Raw genomic sequence first — 22,978 nt, forward strand, 5'->3', positions numbered from 1 at the left:
CTGGAGCAGTAGGTTAGACTATCAGATCATAAGATATAGGAGCAGAATAGGGCCTTTCGGCCCAATGAGTCTACTTCACCATTTGATCACAGCTGGTATATTTTTCAACCCCATTCTCCACATAACTCTTGATCCCCATTCTAATCAAGAACCTATCTATCTCTGTCTTAGATACACTCAATCACTTGGTGTCTACAGCATTCTGCAGCAATGAGTTCCACAGATTCCCCACCCTCTGGCTGAAGAAATTCTTCCTCATCTCAGTTCTAAAGTGTCGTCCCCTCTCTCTGAGGCTGTGCCCTCAGGTCCCGATCTCTCTTTCTATTGGAAACGTCTTCTCCGTATCCATTTTATCCAGGCCTCTCAGTGTTCTGTAAGTACAATGCCAGATTTGTCAACTGCCCCTTATATGACAAGCCCTTCATCCCCAGGATTATCCTCTGGATCCTCTCCAAGGCCAGTGCATCCTTTTTGGACACTGGGCCCAAAAAGGCTCACATTATTCCAAATGTGGTCTGACCAGGGCCTTATGCAGCCTCAGCTGTTTCTCTCTGCTCTTGTATTCTAGCCCTTTCAAAATGAATTGACTCCTTCCTACAAAAACACAGTTGTTAAATTAAGAAATCTGAACACTGAAATACCATTTATAGCACCAAAGCTGAAAAAAGTAAAACAAAAATTGTCATAAATCAGCCAGCTGTTTACATGAAACCATGGTTTGGAGATGCCAGTGTTGGACTGGGGTGTACAAAGTTAAAAATCACACAACACTAGGTTATAGTCCAACAGATTTAGTTGGAAGCACACTAGCTTTCGGAGCGATGCTCCTTCATCAGGTGATTGTGGAGGGCCCGATCGTAACACAGAATTTATAGCAAACATTTGCAGTGTGATGTAACTGAAATTATACATTGAAAAATCAATTTTTCAATGTATAATTTCAGTTACATCACACTTCAAATTTTTGCTATAAATTCTGTGTTACGATCAGGCCCTCCACAATCACCTGATGAAGGAGCATCGCTCTGAAAGCTAGTGTGCTTCCAATTAAACCTGTTGGACTATAACCTGGTGTTGTGTGATTTTTAACTTTGTACATAAAACCAATAATTCAGTTTCAAAGATTGGAGGACTGTGTGAGTCAGAGAGAGAAAGAGAGAGACAGACTAAATCCAAAAGAGGAATTAGGAAAACATAAACAGGTGACAGCAAAACTAAGCAAGAGATTAAACCCAGGGAAAACAAAAAGAAATTGAAAGTAGAAGAGAGAGAAACAGGGTCAAATGAACAATGATAGCTGAACACTGCCATCCTTCTTCAAGTGGCAAATTCAGGATTCAGTAGAAATAAATGACTGCATACATCAGAGTCAGCAGAACAAGACAACCCAATGGACCAAACAGGAAGAAGCAGAATCATGGGTCACGATGGTGCAGAGTAAAACTAGCAGAGAAAAGGTGACTGTAATGACAACTTCTTTCCAAGGTCTAGCCACTCTGATACGGAGCCAAAATGAGTCAGAGGAAACAGGGTAAAGTGTCAGACATCCGAAAGAAAGTATAGAATTCAGTCAGAAAGATACCAAAATTAGTTGAAACAAAATAACAGTACTGTGCTGAAGAAAAGGAGTGACAGATTCCCAGATCATATGGTTTCCATCTCAGGTTTTCAAAGAGAATGAGTGAGCACGTTGTACATGTTCCAAACTCCAGTTTTCCAAAGATTTATTTGATTTTAGTTTGAGAAATTGTGCATGTCATCATGCTACGTAAGAAAGGTGAAAGAGGGAAACCATAGAATTATAGATCATGCATTCTAATAACTGAATCAACCAATTACTAGAGTCAATAATTAGGGATATATAGATGGGAAAACTTTAATTTTCAGCACACCAGAGAAAACCAGCATGGATTTGTAAAGGCGAGAATGTTTAAATTAAATTTGTTGAAGAGGTGACTCAAATAGTCAACAGGAAAATAGCTATAGATGTTGTTATTATGGACCTCCAAAAACATTTGTAATGGTCCCTTCGAAAAGACAATTAGCTTGTGTTGGAACTCAGAGAATTTAAGGCAAATTATTCACCTGGTTAGGACAATGGCCGATCAGAAGGAGATACAGAGTAGGATAATGGTTAAGTTCTCGAATAGGCGATTTGTGCTGTTCTATAGGTTCTGTGCTGGGGCTTTAACCATTCATGAATGACTTTGATTTTTTTTTAATTCATAGGATGGAGGTGTCACTGACTGGGTCCATTTATTGCCCATTCCTAGTTGCCCTTGAGAAGGTGGTAGGGAACTGCCTTCTTGAAACACTGCAGTCCATTTGTTGTAGGTAGACCAACAATGCTGTTAAAGGAGGAATTTCCAGAATTTTGACCCAATGACATTGGGTTGTTGATATGTTTCAGTGACATGTTTCTAAGATCTTCTAGATAACAGGGTTTTGAACGTGCTTTCTAAGGAGCCTTAGTGAATTTCTGCATTATATCTTGTGAAAGATATACATTGTTGCTCCTGAATTAGTGTTTGGAGGGGGGGTAATTTTTGTAGATATAGTGCCAATCAAGGGGCTGTCTTCTTCTAGATGGTTAAATTTATTGAGTGTTATTGGAGCTGCACCCATTCAGGCAAGTAGGGAGTATTCCATCATACTCCTGACTTGTGCCTTGTTGAAATAGAATCATAGAATCCCTACAATGTGGAAACAGGCATTCCAGCCCATCAAATCCACAATGTCCTCCGAAGAGCATCCCACCCAGAACCACCCCTTATCCTATCTCTGTAACCCTTCATTGCCCATGGCAAATTCCCCCTAGTCTGGATATATGGGCAAATTAGCATGGTTGATTCACTAATCCTGCACATCTTTTGATTGGTGGACAGGTTTTGGAGAGTTAGCGGTGAGTAACTTACTAAAGGATTCCAAGATCCTGACCAGCTCTTGTAGCCACTATATTTATATAGTGAGTCCAGTCCAGATTCTGGTCAATGATAACTCCCAGAATGTTGATAGTAGGGGCTTTAGTGATTGTAATGCCATTGATTATCAAGGGGTAATGGTTAAATTCTCTCTTGTTGGAGACGGTCATTGCTTGGCACTTGTGTGATGTAAGCATTATTTGCCACTTGTCCTGAATGTATTTGAGGTCTTGTTGCATTTGGGTACGGACTGCTTCAGTACCTAAGGAGTTGGGAATAGTGCTGAACATTGTGCAATCATCAGTGAACATCCCCATTCTGACCTTATGATGGAGAAAAGGTCATTAATGAAGCAACTGAAGATGCTTGGGTCTAGGACACTATCCTGAGGAACTCCTGCAGAGTTATCCTGGAGCTGAGATGACTGACCTCCAACAACCAGAATGTTCTTCCTATGCTCCAGGTATGACTCCAACCAGTGGAAAGTTTGATTCATTTTGCTAAGGCTCCTTGGTGTTATTCTTGGTCAACTGTGACCTTGATGTCAACTTCATTAAAATAAACCTGTAATGAGGTCAGGAGCTGGCTCTGGTGGATCCCAAACTAAGTGTCAGTGAGTAGGTTATTGCCATAGAAATGCTGTTTGACAAATTGATCATCAAGAATAGTGTAGTTATTGGTTGGGCTGGATTGTCCTGCTTTTTCTGGATGGGACCTACTTGTGTAATGTCCACACTGTCAGGAAGATGCCAGTGTTGTAATTGTACTGGAAAAGCTTTACTAGGGCATGGCAATTTCTGGGGCACAGGTCTTCAGTATTATCGCCAGAATGTTGTCAGGGCCCATTGCCTTTGCAGTATATAGTGCCTCCAGATGCCACTACTAAGAAGCCTTACAATTAAACTTGCTTGGATTTGCCCAAAAGATTCTTGATCCTCAGGAAAGCCTACTTAAGCACCTGAATAACATTTAAGTCTTTTCATTCAACTCATGGGATATGGGCATTGCTGGCATATATTGCTCATCCCTAATTGACCTTGAGAAGGTGGTGATGATCCACAAATATTTTAGCGGGCCATCCCTAAAAAAGACTCCTGTTGACTCTCCCTGCTGAGTGCCCTGTAATTTTAATGTGCACTCAAAAAAGGCAATGCTCAGTCTTGGTCCATGATTGGGTAAATATTTTGTAACCACTTAATGGTAACCCTGTTAAAAACTGCCAGTTTAATCACATGTGGAACAGATTTGAATGCAGACAGGCCAGTGTCATGTGGATCCAAGGCTTCTCATTTTGCATATATACCTCAAACAAGCATGGTGCCTCTTATTTGCACATGTAAAGACTTTAAAGACTATAAAAGACCTTTATAGCACTTTAATGCTGAAGCTGTCTTCTCGCTATACCAATACAATGGACTACACAGTTCTTGCACATCATCAGCTCAATCCTATTGAGAACAGAGGGTACCTGCACCTTTAGAGGAATAGCGTGATTGACCGTGGTAATACTGACAGTACAAAGATACCACATAGATCACGGGATAGAGAGAAGAACTTACTTGGCATTGGTGGTGCCATTGGTTGCATCATAGGAACAGTCTGCATTGCAGGCATTGGTTGCATTACAGGTACTGGCTGCATTGGTGGCATTAAAGGCATGGTCTGATAAGCAGGTGCAGGGGTCATTTGTGACATTGCTGGAACACCTGAACAAGAAAGAAAGGAAATGATTACCTATCCTTCCAATCTTCTATATTGTTGCAATGCTCTGCATCCTCACACCCTACAACAGAAATGTGTCTTTGCCAAACAGGTTCAGAAAATTGTGTCAGTGAGTCAAGTGTGCTCGAATCAAAACAAAGAACTGTTGATACAGGAAATCTGAAAAAAAAATCAGAAATCGCTGAAGAACCTCTAAGGAAGAATCACTGAAATGTTACTCTTCTTTCCACATATGCTACCCAGACCTACTGAATTTCTGTTTTGAGTCAACTGTGTTGTTGGAATCACCCTGTAATGAAAGGCCCACGTGAGGTATTTGTGTCAGTTCCTTCTGATCTGCAGCTGAACCAAAACTAACTGACCTCTTAACATGGGTAACATGGTATGCAGAGGTAAATAATACTTGCAAATAGGTAATTTTGCTTTCTCTCCTTTAGCACTGCAAACATATTTGAGCACTTTCAAAAGCAACTTAAAAGTCTATTGGAAAATATTCAAAAAGAAATTGCAGGGCATTGGGGAAGTGCACTGGAGGGGGACTAATTGGACATTTTCACACATCCACTACAAGTGTGATGGGGTAAATGATCCCCTCTGTGCTTTGAGATTCTAAGAGAACAGGCCTAAGACTAGCAGTCTGTACATAAGCTGGCTTTGCCTAGGGACAAGGACAGAAATAACAGCTTAGAGTGCTGCTCCTGGCCCAGGTTCTGGTCTCCCCCTAACCCAATCACAGTAAGCCTCTCGTGTATTGAACCCTGGTTACTGAGCCCTCATTTACCCTTGTCCTGGGCTCTGGCTCTCGTACTGTAATCAGTCCAAACTGATGGACTGATGATCATCTGATACTGGTGCAGCTTGAAATGAAGAGGGCAATCCTCCTATATTAACTTGTTGGGTGACGGTTGAAGCACAGTACAGCAACTTGAACAGAGTGAGTCATGTGAATTCACAATATCGTGTGTGTTTAGACTGCAAGTATCTGATTAAATCACAGTATTGTGAATTGATCACTGCACAATATTTAATATTTTTGGCCAGTTGCAGCATTAAGGACACTTGAATTGTTTTAACATTGTTTCTAATGGCTCATTGCTGAAAGGTTTACTTTCCAATCATAATTAAACTGTTCAAAATGCAAGCTTCCAATTTGTTCATTTATCTATGGCATACTTCTGGGTGAGAGAGTACTTGTACTAAACTGCTTACACCATTCCCATTTTGCACGTGACGTGAATGAAAACCTCATGTCACGTGTACTCAAGTACGGAAGTCGAGGATTACAGTGAAAAGTTTACAATGTTGCCCCACACGGCACTATCTTAGGTACAAAGTACCTAGGTACAAATCTTAGACACAAAATACAGAAATAAGGAAAATCATGACCACATCAAAATGGGAAAAATCAGGTGACTTCCATTTATATAGCATTGGTCATTTCCAGTAAAGACAATTACAAAGGTGTTAATGATAAGGTATTATACAGGATATTTGGAGAGCTGAGCATTGCAATGTTAAAAGTTTGTGATCCATTGACTGCTGTGGCTCCACTGGTAACAATTTTAAACCTAACTCATAATTTTCTGGGTTCAAGACCCAAACTGAAGTTTAAGTACAAAATGTTGGAGGTGTCATTGTTTGCATGAGATGTTAAACTGTGGCTCCGTGCACTTGGTCTGGTGAATGTGAAGAGCCCATGGCAAAGAAAGCATGAGTCCTTGTGTGTTCTCAGCTGGTGTTCAACCCAATATTTATTCCTCAATCAACATCACAAACTCTTTTCATTATAATATTGCTGTTTGTGGACTGCACACAAATTAGCTGTCATATTTCTTACATTACAACACTGACTGCACGTCAGCAGTATCTCATTCGCTGTACAGTACTTTCACAGGTCGAGTGGTCAGGAGAAATGCAAGTCCTTTCTTCTATTAGTGTGTCTGCCTCAGAACCAATTATGGATTTGGAAGAGATTGAAGCTGGCATTAACTTCTGTAATTTTCAACAATTGATGCTCAATCAGCTGATTTTGTCACTTGCTGCTGAGAAAGGGCAAATTGTCTTCTTGTGAACACAATATAACTGTCATGGATTTCTGAACTGGTACGAATTGAGTGAACATTAATCTTTACTCAGGTTGCTTTGCTGACTCCCTACATCTCTCATCTTTAGAGATGCTTCTGAAATCAAACTCTTTGATAAAGCATTTTATCTTCTGTCCATTGTTTCTGTGTTAATTTATGTTTGTGAAGCTCCTTGGGATATTTTATTCCATAAAGATGCTATACAAATGGAAGTCATCCAATTTTCCCCATTTTGTTGTGGTCGTTATTTTCTTTATTTCTCTATTTTGTGTCCAAGATTTGTACCTAGGTACTTTATCATTAAGATGGCGCCGTGTGGGATGACATTGTAAACTTTTCACTATACTCCTCTATTTCTGTACTTGAGTACACATGACAATAAATCTAATTCTAATTCAGTTTCCAGGCTGCACTTCAACAGTGCGAAAAGGTTGCCGATTGAAGCATAAAGACTTAAATGCAGAGAGTTCACACAGAGTAAAGAGTAAATGTCAAAAATTACATGTTTGAGAGTGTGTTGCTGGAAAAACAATGTCAAAAATTACATACCCATTGAGTAGTTAGGGACCATTGGCACACCTGTGTATGAAGTAAGACAGACTTTACTTCAACCAGACCTTGAGCACATCACAGTCAGCATTCAACTAACCACTCAGCTCACTCTTCACATCCACATCCACCTCACACCCAAATCCTGCCTCACACTCAAATCCCACCTCACACCCAAACTGATACCCACCTCACATCTGGTTTCACCTTACACCTGCCTCCACCTCAACTGTCCTTACTTCACACTCACTCCCATTTCACACTCACCTCCCACCTACTGCTCACCTCCTAAGTAACACATGCATCTGGACTCACATTCACCTTTTGCCTCACATTTACAATTCTGCCTCACACTTCCCTTCATCCCAAGTCCCACCTTACACTCACCTCCCTCCCTCTTCTCCACCTTCCACTGACCTCCTACCAGATCCCCCACCTCACCTTCCCCTCCATTCCAGCCCCCACCTGATACTCACCTTCTCCCAGACCCCCAACTCACACCAACCTCCTGCCAGATCCGTCACCTCACACTTACCTCTCTCCCTATTCACCATCTCACACTTGGCCCCCTCTGAATCTTCCATTTCACACTCACCTCCCTCTGTATCCATCACCTCACACTTTCTCCATCTGCAATCCCCACCTTACACTCACCTACCCACACCCCCCACATTCCTCACATTCATCTCCCTCTGAAACCCTCACCTCTTGTTCATCTCTTTCCAAATCTGCCATGTCAAGGTCCTCTGCATCCGCAATCCCCACCTCACCTTCCTCTCCTTTCATATCCCACATCTCATACTTGCCCCCTCTGTATCCCTTAATCCACACTTATCTCCCTCCATATCCCCCACCTCACACTTACTCCCCTCCCTCAGCTCAAATCAGCCATGTTGAATATGCAAGCACTTATTTAAATATCCCAAACACTTCATGTCATTGTTATTAACACAAACCAACATTCTCCCACAGTTTTCACAGTAACACTTGCTGAAACACAGACACTCTGCTCCCTTGCCCACTGACCTGTTGTCATATATGCTCCAACCTGTGAGGGGCCGATTCCTCCACCTCCTTTCATCCGCCTGTTTAAATCTCTGGATCTCTCCATTTCCTGCAAAGTACACAGAGCATAAAGTGTAGAACATTAAAGCATAGTACAGGCCCTTCAGCCCACAATGTTAAGCCGAGCATTTATCTTAATCTAAGATCAAACTAACCTACACACCCTTCAATTTACTGCCGTCCATGTTCTTGTCCAGTAGTCGCTTAAATGTCCCTAATGTCTCTGATTCTATGTCAGAAAACTGCTATCATTCCCTATCAGCCCAGACACTCAATGACACAATCGTAAATATACACTCCATGTAATCACTCCAACACCAATCAATGACTCCTTGCACACACACCCTTCCACCTCACAGACTCACTTCATGCACTCATCTCATCCACTTGCACACTCGCCCAGCTTACTCAATTGGATCCCTTGCTGATTTTTGATTATTTAAACTATTGAATCAATTTTGATTTGGAACTGGGAACTGGGAACTGTCAGCTAATGATAAGTCTTGTACTATGGATAACAGCTTGTGTTAAACGGAAAACAGACAAAACAAACTTTTGTTCATTCCTGGGGGCAGGCCTGGAATTCACCTGTAGGTTGGTTCCTGGTCATCAGGTTCTGTGGGCGTTTCATCACTGGGGAAGAACATTATGTTAAAACAGAGAGCAGGAGTTGGCTATTAACAAGGTCAGTATTTGGGAATTGGTTGTAGCAAGTCAGGAGAAGACATAATGCTCGATGCAGATGGCAGATATTGACTCTGGGAGCAGTCAGAGTTTGAATTGGGATTTGGATTGTGTTTTCTATGAAAATGAAATCTAGCTGTTGATGCTACAGCATGAAGATTTGAAAGCTTGCTGCCAAACCTCCCTTATCAAGGTCAGAGAATAGAAAACTAAGTTATACGTATTACTGTCTTTATCTGAGTGAACTGAAAAGGTGACCTGGTCAACATCTTTAGAAAATCAATGAAGAAACTATCACTTTGCCTGTGGAATGACACATCGCGAAAGCCATTTAGGCAATCTTGCCAGTTTTGTTATTTTCTTTTATTTATCCTTTAATGTGTTTGTTTGTCTTTTGTGTGAATGGGGCTGAAAACAAAGGTTTTTGGGTTTACAATATTAACCAATTAGATTACTTTGTCGTTTGATTTTACTCTGCTATTGTTACTATTCGTAGAGTCATAGAGATGTACAGCACGGAAACAGACCCTTTGGTCCAATGCGTCCATGCCAACCATATATTCCAAACCAAACTAGCCCCACCTGCCAGCACCCGACCCATATCCCTCCAAATGCTTTTTAAATGTTGCAATTGTACCAGCCTCCACCACTTCCTCTGGCAGCTCATTCCACATACACTCCACCCTCTGCATGAAGAAGGTGCCCCTTAGGTTTCTTTTATATCTTTCCCCTCTCATCCTAAACCTATGTCCTCTAGTTCTGTACTCCCCCAACACAGAGAAAAGACCTTGTTTATTTACCTTATCCATGTCCCTCATGATTTTATACACCCCTATAAGGTCACCCATCAGCCTCCGATGCTCCAGGAAAAACAGCCTTAGCCTATTCAACCTCTCCTTATAACTCAAATCCTCCAGCCCTGGCAACAGCCTTGTAAGTCTTTTTTGAACCCTTTCAAGTTTCACAAGATCTCTCTGATAGGAAGGAGACCAGAACTGCATGCAATATTCCAAAAGTGGCCAAAACAATGTTCTGTACAGCCATAACATGATTTCCCACTCCTGTACTCAATGCTCTGACCAATCAAATGCCTTCTTCACTATCCTATCTACTTGCGACTCTACTTTCAAGGAGCTATGAACCTGCACTCCAAGATCTCTTTGTTCAGCAACACTCTCTAGGACCTTAGTATTAAGTGTATAAGTCCTGTTAAGATTTGCTTTCCCAAGATGCAGCACCTTGCATTTATCTAAACTAAACTTCATCTGCCACTCCTCAGCCCATTGGTCCATCTGATCAAGATCCTGTTGTAATCAGAGGTAACCTTCTTTGCTGTCCACTGCACCTCCAATTTTGGTGTCATCTGCAAACTTAAGAACTATACCTCTTATGCTCACATCCAAATCATTTATATAAATGATGAAAAGTAGTGCACCCAGCACCAATCCTTGTGGCACTCCACTGGTCACAGGCCTCCAGTCTGAAAAACAACCCTCCACCACCACCCTCTGTCTTCTACCTTTGAGCCAGTTCTGTGTCCAAATGGCTAGTTCTCCCTGTATTCCATGAGATCTAACCTTGCTAACCAGTCTCCCATGGGGAACCTTGTTGAATGCCTTACTGTAGATCTACTGCTCTGCCCTCATCAATCTTCTTTGTTACTACTTCAAACAACTCAATCAAGCTTGTGAGACATGATTTCCCACGCACAAAGTCATGTTGACTATCCCTACTTAGTCCTTGCCTTTCCAAATACATGTACATCCTGTCCCTCAGGATTCCCTCCAACAACTTGCCCATCACTGACGTCAGGCTCACTGGTCTATAATTCCCTGGCTTGTCCTTACTACCTTTCTTAAATAATGGCACCACGTTAGCCAACCTCCAGTCTTCCGGCACCTCACCTGTGACTATCGATGATACAAATATCTCAGCAAGAGGCCCAGCAATCACTTCTCTAGCTTCCCACAGAGTTCTCGGCTATGTCTGATCAGGTCCTAGGGATTTATCCACTTTTATGCATTTCAAGACATTCAGCACTTCCTCCTCTGTCATATGGACAGTTTTCAAGATGTCACCATCTATATCCCCACATTCTATATCTTCCATGTTCTTTTCCATATTAAACTGTGAAGCAAAATTCTTGTTTAATATCTCCCCCATTTCCTGGGGCTCCACACAAAGGCCGCCTTGCTGATTTTGAGGGGCCCTATTCTCTCCCTCATTTCCCTTTGACCCTAATGTATTTGTAAAAACCCTTTGGATTGTCCTTAACTCTGTTTGCCAAAGTTATCTCATGTCCCCTTTTTGCCCACCTGATTTCCCTCTTAAGTATACTCCTGCTACCTTTATAGTCTTCTAAGGATTCACTCAATCTATCCTGTCTATACCTGACATATGCTTCCTTCTTTTTTTTAATCAAACCCTCAATTTCTTTCATCATCCAGCATTCCCTACACCTACCAGCCTTTCCTTTCACCCTAACAGGAATATAGTGTTTCTAAAGGCTTCCCATTTTCCAGCTCTCTTTTTACCTGTGAACATCTGTCCCCAATCAGCTTTTGCAAGTTCTTGCCTAATACCGTCAAAATGGGCCTTTCTCCAATTTAGAACTTCAACTTTTAGATCTGGTCTATCCTTTTCCATCAGTATTTTAAAACTAATAGAATTATGGTTGCTGGCTCCAAAGTGCTCCCCCACTGACACCTCAGTCACCTGCCCTGCCTTATTTCCCAAGAGTAGGTCACGTTTTTCACCTTCTCTCGTAGGTACATCCACATACGGGTTCAGAAAATTGCTAAGTCTTTTGTTTAAGCTGCAAACCAATGTGTGGAGTTGATTATCTGCTGAGTTTGGGATGGGTTATTCAAAAGTCTAATTAGGAACCATTAGCGCAATTTTAAGGGCCTTTGACATTTTTCATTTCACCGAGTTGCAAATATAGATGTGGAAAGGCCAGTTTGGTTCAGCTGTCGTAACACCCACTGTCCACTCACTCTTCTTACACTTACCCCTCCAACTCACACTCACCCCACTCACTCACTGCCCATTCACATTCATCCCTCACTCACTCACCATGCCCACTACTATCCACTCACACGCACCACTCTCACACTCATACTCACCACTCTCACACTGACCTTCCCACTGTCATTCACCCCAAACACCCTGCCCATTCATATGCACTTCTCTCAAACTTATCCCACTCACTCACCCTGCCCACTCACACCCATCCTGCCCACTCACACATGCACCCTGCCCATTCACACTCACCCTGCCCACTCACACCCACCCTGCCCATTCATACTCACCCCACCCACTCACACCCACTCACACCCACCCCACCGACTCACATTCAGCCTCATTCTGCCTCTCATTCTACCCCAGCCATTTGCTCAATCTCTATCCGTCTCGTCACCTGGGTAACATATACTCACCCCTGCACCATGTGATAACACAGGGTCAAACAGATTGTCCACATAGTTTTCGAAGCTGCCTCGAGAGGTCTCTGATTTCATTCCAGAGTCTGTGATGGGAAGAGCGACAGGATTGAAAGAGGGACCACAACTCACTGTTAACAATTCCTCATTCGCTGAACAAAGGGATAAGCTGCAGAGCAACAATTCAGTTCCCCAGTCTGACAGTACCCTGAGTCATGTGATCCCATCCTCAGTGGCTCAATCCTTACCCTCACCTTTGCCCAGTGTCTCCTACCAGGAGCTAGTTATAGTTGATGGGCTGGTAAGGACAAGGAATATGGCTCAGAAGGTCAGAATTTAAAAGGTGTTATTTAAAGTCTTGTCATCAGAAAACATAGCAGAACTGAAGGAAATGGATAGAACTGGTGCTAGAAAACACAACTGAGAGATGTATATGAATGTTAAAAATTCTCTCTCAATGTTAACTCATGGCACACGATAAATTCTAGCAGCAACGCAGTGAAAAGCCTTTTTCAGCTGTTCAATAGGTCAGAGTGCTCATACACTCAACTGCTAGACCATCGAGGGAATTTGTCAATGATTATCCAGTTCAACCAGCTTTTCAGGCTATTTCATAGTTAGAGTGCCTCAGAGATAGAAGCCAGAAGCCTCAGCAGCAACCAGCAGACAGTTCCAGTTTATTTCTCCTCTCATAGACTACAGGTTACACATTCAACACACCTTAAACCCTGGAAGTGATTCTGTACATGCACTACGTCATGTCCCACATGGATGCTGAAAGGACACAGCAACAGCTCATCACTACCTCTCTTGACACAACCACTGACTGACTTCACTCTGCTGTTAAGGCATTTAACACTGGATGATCAGAAATTACCCTCAAATAAATAGAGAAGAATAAGTCTTTTGTTACCTTCACAATCTCTATTCCTTGATCATCGGCTTCATTGCTAATGCAAGCCTGAAGGAGCCAGATCATTCACCCTTCAGTGTTGTATTTGAGAGAGCGCTGGCCATTTGACCTATTGCTAAGATTGCTGACTATCCATCTGCGAAGTATCATCTGACTTTAGCCCTGCCACATCTCATTTCCTGTTAAAACCCAATGTGCCTTGTCACCTTCAGACATGACAAGGCTCCAATTGTTTTCCCACCTTAGTGCCTATATAAACATGTAACATCCTGCTGCCTGCATGCTAATTTGCACCAAGTTCTGTTCCCCTTGGATCCCACTGCTCACTGATCTACATTGGTTCCTGTTCAAACAATGCCTTAAATTTAAAATTCACCTCCTTGCTTTTAAATTTCTCCATTGGTTGATCCAACCTTTGTCTGTAAACTCCTCCAGCTATACAAGCCTTCAAAATACCTGTACTTCTCTAATATGAATTCCTGCACCATTGGCAGCCTTAGTATGGATTGGCAGGGGGTGAGTTGGTGACTCTCTGTGTTATGTGTGCATTCATACCATCATTCTGCAACTGCTAGATGCATCATGTTGGACCGAGGGCAAAATCATAGGCAGTTACAATTACATTATTTGTATGTAAGCCATCATTTTGACAGACTTTACTTACTACCATACGAATGCATATCAGACTGATCCTGGGATAAGAATGGCGGAGGAAGAGGAGGTGCCTGTATGTTGGGTGCTGGAGGAATTACTCCTTCACATTCCTCAGATAGTGACCTAGGTGAAACACAATAAATGGTGCTCAACACAACAGCGAATTACAGCTCTTAGCACAACAGACATTGACTGTGCTCAAAACAATAGACAATAATAGTGCTTAACACTGCAGACAATGATTGTGTTTGACATAACAGATAAAGACATTGCTCAATGCAACAGACCATGACATATATTTGACATAACAATGACAGTGATTGAGAAAACAGATAATGACAGTGTTTGACACAACAGATAAAGACAGTGCTCAAAATAATAGGCAATTACACAATTTAACAGGACAGACAATAACAGTGTTCAACACAACAGGCAATGATAGTATTTGACAAAACAGACAATGATGCCACTCGACACTACAGATAGTTAAAGTGCTCAAGACAACAGACAATAGCTGCTAAACACAACAGACAATGACAGCATTTGACTAGGAGGAAGTGAGGACTGCAGATGGTGGAGATCAGAGCTAAAACATGTGGTGCTGAAAGAGCACAGTCGGTCAGGCAGTGTCCGAAGAGCTTATGCTCAAAACGTTGATTCTCCTGCTCCTCAGATGCTGCCTGACTGGCTGTGCTTTTCCAGCATCACACTCTTTGACCATGATAGCATTTGAGACACCTGACAATAACAATGCATGGTACAACAGGTAATGACCATGGCAGTGTTTGATAGACAATGATAGTGCTCGATGCAAGTCTCAATAACAGTGTTTGATACAACAAATAAAGACTGCTCAAAACAACAGACAATTACAAAACATAGATCAACAGGACAGATAATGACAGTGCTGGGCACAATAGACAATTGCAATGTTTGGCATAACAGTGTTTGACCAACAAATAAAGACAGTACTTAAAACAACAGAGAATTACACTGCACACAGGACAGACAATGACTGAGCTAGACCCAACAGACTGCACAACAACCAATGACAGTGCTGAAGACAACAGACAGTAACATCACATAATACAACAAAATATGACAGTGTTTGACACAACAGGTAAAGACTGTGCTGGACTCAACTGACAATGACAGCACTTGACATGACAGACGATGACGGTACTCAACAACAGACCATACAGGATACAATAACAGCACTCGGCACAAAGACAACCGCAGTGCTCACCACAACAATGATGGTTTTTGACATAACAAACAATGACAGTCTTTGACACAACAGGTAACCTGAGACATTGGTGAACCTGGACAATGTTGTGAAGGTGAAAGTTGGCAGTCATTGTGAGAAGAGATATGGAGTTGGAAATTGAGTTCATACTGGATAGAGAACTGCTTGATACAGTGGCAGAGAAAGTGGTGGTGTTGATGCCTTTAATCTTCCCAGTGCTTAACTGAGGGAATCTGCATTTTATTAAAGACTGGATAAATAATTAAAAGCAAAGTCAGATTTTCAAGGCAGAGATTATTTGGATGAAAACCAAGTTCATTATGATTAAAGTGAAATAACTTCATGAAGGCCAGCCAGTTTGTATTCAGTGCCCTGAACTAAAGGGATTCCAAATCCTCTGTTTATATTTTTTTTACCTGATAGCGGTAGTGCTTATTTTTCCCCAGCACCCATGCTGTGTATGTGCAGGTGTCTAATACAGTGAAAAACAACAAGTGTGTAAATCTTTATTTATATTCGACCACCAGGAAGAAAGGAAACACCCAAGTGGCTAGTGACAGGCAGTGCCCTTCTCAAAGGGCAATGCTGTGTGATCAAACAGTGAAGGGGAGGGCAGGGATTAAATCAAAGTAGAGTTGGAGGGGGAAATAATATACTCCATTCTCTGTGGTAACCCCCTGTTTATTTTTCCACCCCAGCACCCGTGGTGTGTGTGTGTGCAGGTGTGAGACACAGTGAGAGACATAAGGTGCACAAATCTTTATTCAATTTCCACCACCAGGAAGATAGGAAAACACCTGAGTGGCCAGTGACAAGCACCGCCCTTCACATCAAAGGGCAATGCTGTGTGATCAAAACAGTGAAGGGGAGGGTAGGGACTAAATCAAAATAGAGTTGGAGGGGGAAATAATACACTCCACTCCCTGCGGCGCCCACCTCTCCCTGAACAACAGGATGTTGGTGGACACTGCGTGCTCCTTCTCCAAGGACACCCGGATCCCCTGTTTATACTGGTTATCCAGGGCTTCCTAATTGGCCCAGGTTAACAACCCTAATCAAGAATCTCATATTCAGCAAGATTCACCTTGTTCCAATCACTACAAAGCTAAAAGGTAGAAAATTTCATCTTCAAGCTCCCCCAATGACAAAGAAAATTGAGATGATAACAAACAGAAAGATGAGGTGTAGAACAAGTGTCCGAAACAGAACATGAACAAAAATCAGGGAGAATACAGTGAGGACAGAGGAAAAGGGAAATAGAAAGCAAAAGGTCAAGGACAGAATATGAGAAAGGTTTGGGGGTAAGCTAAAGGGTACCCCAAAATCTTTCATCTTTTATACTGGTGAATGGATCTTTTTCACACCAGGGAGAAGTATAGTGCTTGGAACTAGCTGTTAGGACTATTTTTTTACTCATTACATATACATGACTGAGAATTGAGTGTAGAGAATTGTGGTAAATAGTGTGTGGTGTGAGAAAGCAGAGACTGAAGAGATCACCTGGAACAGTGGCAGTGTGCTTGACAATTCATATGGTCAAGTTGGATTGTGAAGAAGTTGAGAATGGGCCTCACACTGGGAATAAAGCAGGTGGCTGAACAGGTTCAGTGGAGAGGAGGAAAGAAATACAAAACCATACGGGCACAGAGTTAAAGAGGGGAGCAATTAGAACAATAACCAGAAACCTACTCATTGTCACAGGCTTCTAACTATTGTAAGGTAATAACTAAATCACCACATTTAATCACAATCTAATATCACTGTATAAAGCTGATCAAGTATTGTGAATGGTAAAACCATAATTATTCAAAACCATAATTACTCAGAAGCTGAATGGAGGGAGCCCATTTGCCATAATCAAGAGAGATTCTCACTGAGTAACGATGATTAAACATATTTATAAAATGTCACATTTTATATAATTATATAATGCAAAAGTTAATTTGGTATAGACTACAGTTCTGCAGGTGATGGAAGACCTGGCAACATAATAGGAGGAGTTGGCCATTCAGCCCCTCATGCCTACTGTGCTATTCTAGATCAGAGCTGATCATCCACATTAATGCTATTTTCCCATGCAATCTCCATGTTCCCTTGGTCATCAGTTACTATAAGTCTATTAATCTCCTTCATAAATAATGAGCAGAACAGTGACTGACAATTGGTTATCCATTCACGGGATATGGAACTTTTTGGCTCGACCAGCATTTATTGCTCCTCATTTATTACTCAGAGGGCAGTTAAGAGTCAACCACATCACTGTGGGTCTGGAGTCAGGTAAGATTCTATCCTCTTTCAGCCAAAGAAAGTCTATCTGACAACATGAAATGGATTGAGCCAGTTGGTGGAACATTAAAGCAGGTATGCCCTTCAGTAACAAGTTATACCTCAGCCTATGGTCAAATGGGAGGTGAAACCCTTCATGAGACGCAGGTAGTGTGATAAGATAAACTTCAGAACTTTAATAATTGTTCATAGGTTGAAAGAAGCAGCAATAACTCTGCCTGAAATAAGTTATTAAGAGGCAAAGACAAAAATATATAGGAATTGAAAGCAATTAGCCATGCCTGGGAAAGGAAGGATTCTGGATTAGTGGTGCTGGAAGAGCACAGCAGTTCAGGCAGCATCCAAATAGCTTCGAAATCGACGTTTCGGGCAAAAGCCCTTTGAAGCTATTTGGATGCTGCCTGAACTGCTGTGCTCTTCCAGCACCACTAATCCAGAATCTGGTTTCCAGCATCTGCAGTCATTGTTTTTACCTCTGGGAAAGGAAGGAGTCAAGGCTATACAAACAAAACTGTTTTGACACCTGTTTGGTAACTGGCTGTTTTATGCCACAAGGATAAATGATTGCCCCACATGAGAATTTAAGGAATTAATCACAGGAAAACTGTGTCATCAAATAGACAATCAATGGCAAATATAACAAGGAATAAAGAAGCATACTTCTGATAAGACGGCAAGCTTTAGACTTGCAATATTATTAATGCAAGAATCAAAAAGATCATCAATAATGGCCCACCACAAACTTGGGACAGAATGTTGAAGTATAACACAAGGAATAAGGAATAAACTCTGGTCATCAGAGACAGACACTGTTGGTTAGAATTGTAACTAAATTTCACTGCTAATCAGGTAACAACTAAGTTGAGTTGTGAGTGTAACTTGCTTATTTGAGAGGTCTTATTTTGGTTGCTACATGCAATAAAGTTTCAATAATTGTCAAATTTCTTAAGAAGTAGACAAATTAAAGGTGACTTATCCGTAACAGTGGTGACATTGTAAATGGGTTCACTGTGAAATTTCCTCCCATACATGGACATACATGAATATCATGTTTACATATGCCCGTAAAAAACACTCCATTTAAAAAAAAACTATTTTTCTGAATCAACTTGTTCAGAGATGTTATTATACACCTCTGGAGCAGGTGGGACTTGAAAGCAAGCCTTCTAGTCCACAGGTAGGACCATCGCCACTTTGCCACATGAGGGCCCCAGTTCCAATGGCCACTGAAAATGAAGGGGAATTCTATCTCCCAGCTGGAGTTACTTACGGATAGCAATTGACAGAACTGGGATGAGATCCTGTAGAATTCTCATTCACTCCTGGGTGGATGACGGATGTAGATGACTGTGTTGGGAAAAAGCCAAGCTGTTCGACTTCAGCAATTAGATCCATGACAAAGTCACAGCCAAGCATGTCCCTCCATTCCTCCCCGTTGTGCATGGACACTGTCCAGCCTCTCTCCTCATTCTTCTGATTCCTGCAAACATCAATGACAGGTAATGGCTGAGTGCCCAAGTATAGCTTGACAAAGGAGCACATGCACACTGGCCTCAGACTGCGTGAGAGGACAGAAAAGGGAAGTTCGCTCCCCAAATTCCACCCTTTGCACAGGTGATGAACTTTAACATGGGTATCAGCTAACATGTTAGTCCCACACAAGCAATTTTTGTGACTCCTAAAGCATAATGTCTGATGGATGAAAATCTGCACTCTGAATAGGTACAAAATAATTTAAATGATAACTGGACTATTGGACTGTATCATTCATGATTTGAAATATAAGGGCATGATGCTTCTTTAGATAAAGCTCTGGCTAGATCTCATCAGGAGCTCCATTCGCACCTTTCTCAGAAAATGTTAGCTCTAGACTGGGAGCAGGACAGATTCAACAGAAATGAATAAATGTGTTAGGTGCTTGGGATGATTAAAGGGGTTAATTAGGGAGATCAAGACTATTTCCTCTGGTGTGGAATTGAAAATATATCAGCGTAAAGTTTAAGCCAGGGAGAGAAGAGACTTCTGACAGAGGGACTGGAAAACCATCTCTCTGTCCCCCAAAACATCTGTTGTGACAATTTTAAGAGTGAGACAAATAGACGTTTGCTGGGATTAAAGATTACAGAATCAAGCCAAGCAAACAGATTGAATGGTGCTTTGTGAGCCTTTTCTTTCCTTCTAATACTCCTCCCACCATTTCAATGATTTCCATAGCTCTGAGCTCTGCTCATGTTCCATACAGCATTTGATCATCTCTGTTTGTATCTTCAAACCACAAACAGGTGAAGTTGACCTTAATGGACAAGAGTCACATTGGATTTGAAATTTTAACTCTCTTTTGCTCTTCACTGAATAGGTTCTCCAGCAATTTCTGCTCTTATCGAAAAGGGATAATTTAATGAATAAGTGTTAGCAACGTCAGAACAAAAAGAGACCATTCAGGCCATATGACTGTTCACTCCTTTTCATTTGAACTTTATCTTAACACTGTCTACCCATCTTTGCTCCGTATCCCATCAAATAGCTCTAAATCTTGGTCCTGAAACTTCCAAATGGGTTTTGGGTGTGCAACTCCAAATGTTCACCCCCCTTTGTGTGGAGGAGTGCTTTCTAATTTTGTTCCTGACGTCTTTGTTCTCATCTTTGGATTATACATAGTGCTTGATTTCTCCACTTCTCTGTGGAAACCCATGATCCATTTTCACATTTTACATGCCTCAATTAGACCAGCATTCAATCTTCTAAATCCTAACAAAAATATAAACCAAGGGTGTGTCCCTCATAATTTAAAAGTTTCAGATGCACTATCACTCTGAGATAATCTAGAGTGTTCTCCTCTGGATGATAATTACTGTTTGGAAAACTGTGATCGGTTATAATTTGCTGATGTACTGATAGACAGAAATCTTCATTTATTTATTGGGTACTGTAAAAGGTTTCATCATCTCTGGCAATGTGACTGTACGTTCCTCAGTAACCTTGCACACATTACTATATAGGACAATGGAGACCCCCTTCATCATGGCTTGTGTTCTCTAATAGAAATTATCAAATCAAGGTTTTACATGAGTGTGTACCATACATCAGCTGCCCTTGTCCTTCTAGATGGTAGTGGTCACGGGTTTGGAAGGTGCTGCCTCAGAAGCCTCAGTGCATTTCTGCAGTACATCTTGTAGATAACTACTAAACATTGGTGGTAGAAAGAGTGGATGTTTGTGGAGGTAATGCCAATCAAGCAGGCAGCCTTGAACTGGATAATGTCAAGATTATTTGGAGCTGCTGTCATCCAGGGCAATTGTGAGCATTCCCTCATTCTCCTGACTTATGCTTTGTGGACAGGATTTGGGGAGTCAGAAAGTGAGTTACGTGCCACAGGATTCCTAGTTTCTGACGTGAGTGGATGTTACTGGCTATCCCTAATGGGCTAGAGGGCAGTTAAGAGTAAGTCATATTGCTGTGCATCTGGAGTTACATGTACATCAGACCAGGTGAGGATGGTAGATTTTCTTCCCTAAGTACATTAGTGAACCAGATGGGTTCTCCTGACAACCAACAATGGTTTCACAGTCATCAATAGATTCTTAATTCCAGATTTCTACTAAATTCACATTTCACTATCTGTCATAGTGGGATTCAAATCTGGGTCCCCATGGACTTGCCATTTATGTTTGCACTCACTGTATGTCTGTCTGCACTGGCTATGTGTCTATCTAGTGCATTCAGGTGAGATTTTTGCATACATTACCACAATTTTAAAATCCAGTTAGCAAGCTCCTCGCCTGTTGTCCAGGACTCTACCTCCGTTGCAACTTTATCCTCTGGTGAAAGAAAATAAAATGAAATGAAAGGAATCTCTGGCTGAGCCTCTCTCCCTAAACCTGGTAGTTATGGAACTATTTGGAGAGTCTTTTGAAAAGACTCTTTAACCATGTGGTTTCTTGGAAATTAAATCAGAGTTAATGTTTTGGTTCTGAGGAAGGGTCACCGGACTTGAAACGTTAACTCTAATTTCTCTTCACAGATGCTGCCAGACCTGCTGAGCTTTTCCAGCAACTTTTGATTTTGATTTAACAGTTTACCATGTCTTGTGATTTACCTGCTATTTACAGAAATTCAAGTGATTTTGGTGAAAAGGAAATCAAAACTTTGACAAAGATCACAGAATACTGGAAAACCTTTCATTAAATAGATGATTGGGGCTTCTATACTGATAAGGTCCAACTAACCTTTGGACTTAGTTATCAGTCTTCATAGGCTTATGTAATCAGTAACAAAAAACCTCAGGAGCTACAAGTTTCTCTCTTGCTTCCCCTCCACCTTCCCATCTCTCAGCAGAATGTTCTGGAAACCTGACAAAGTTTTTGAATACTGGTATTTCTGACGACCTTAGAATTCTTGAAAAGCTGGACTGTGGGCACTTTCTAATGAATCAGCTTCATTTCAATCTGAACTAAAAATCTTCCATCAGTCCACTGATCCCCAGGGCTGTGAGTAAGTCAATTTTGTCAACAAGAAAAGTGGATGGAAGTGAGGAGTAATCAAATTGTATAATTTATTTTCAGACCCTTAGCTCAAGGAAATGTTTTTCCTTTTGCCCCTTTTTCTGCAATATTATCTCGGCAGAGTCTGTTGTCTTTTGTGAATGTGTCTATGATTGAGATTAAAGTGATATGGTTCTAATTCAAGATTATAAATTCATAGAATCGTGGAATTCCTACAGTTCAGAAGGAGGTCATTTGGCTCATTGAGTCCATACTGATCCTCTGAAGAGCAGCCCATCCAGACTTACTGTGGCTAATTTACACATACCTGAATATTACGGGCAATTTTGTTTTTAAGTACAGCCAATCCACCTAACCTGCACGTCTCTGGACTATGGGAGGAAATCTGAGCACCTGCAGGAAACCCATACAGACACGTGGAAAACATGCAAATTCCACACAGACAGTCACCAAGGCTGGAATCAAACCTGGGTCTCTTGCACTGTGAGGCAGCAGTGCTAACCACTGAGCTACCATGCTGCCCCATTATAGCTTGGATGTTAACCATTATTTGCCAGTTGTTTATAGAAGTGAGTTTGTTTCATAACAATTTAATTATTTCTTCAGGATCATTAAAGAAACCAAGTGAAAGTCATTTTAATTGTAGTCAGGAGTACAAAAGGGGGAGTCAATTGGCCATTTTGATAACTAAATCAAGATATCTATGTTAATAGTATAGCTGGTGGAATTGTGGGGCTTAATTGCTAGTGCGTTCCTCCCATCCCAGTCATGACACCAGCCACTCAAACAAGTTGAGAAAATTCAAAATGCATATGGGATTCTGAGCTTTATAAGCAATGGCATACATTGAATACGTCACCCGATAAGAATCATTGGTTAGGCTATTGTTAGACTATTATATCCAGTTTTCTG

The 22,978-nt window shown here is 41.4% G+C and overlaps 1 protein-coding gene across 1 annotated transcript in view; it reads right to left on the reverse strand.

The window, feature by feature from the left end:
- myo15b (myosin XVB) overlaps positions 1–22,978 on the reverse strand; it is a 232,174-nt gene that overhangs the window by 133,880 nt on the left and 75,316 nt on the right. The window contains exons 8-14 of the mRNA XM_072558127.1: positions 21,310–21,382; positions 18,835–19,044; positions 14,043–14,155; positions 12,463–12,551; positions 8,303–8,390; positions 7,277–7,306; positions 4,481–4,627 (exon numbers count right to left, since the gene is read on the reverse strand). Of these exons, the coding sequence (XP_072414228.1) occupies positions 4,481–4,627; positions 7,277–7,306; positions 8,303–8,390; positions 12,463–12,551; positions 14,043–14,155; positions 18,835–19,044; positions 21,310–21,382 (750 nt within the window). The remainder of the gene's footprint in view (positions 1–4,480; positions 4,628–7,276; positions 7,307–8,302; positions 8,391–12,462; positions 12,552–14,042; positions 14,156–18,834; positions 19,045–21,309; positions 21,383–22,978) is intronic.

The sequence above is a fragment of the Chiloscyllium punctatum genome, chromosome 39 (assembly GCF_047496795.1).
Source record: "Chiloscyllium punctatum isolate Juve2018m chromosome 39, sChiPun1.3, whole genome shotgun sequence".
In the NCBI taxonomy this organism is placed as follows: domain Eukaryota; kingdom Metazoa; phylum Chordata; class Chondrichthyes; order Orectolobiformes; family Hemiscylliidae; genus Chiloscyllium; species Chiloscyllium punctatum.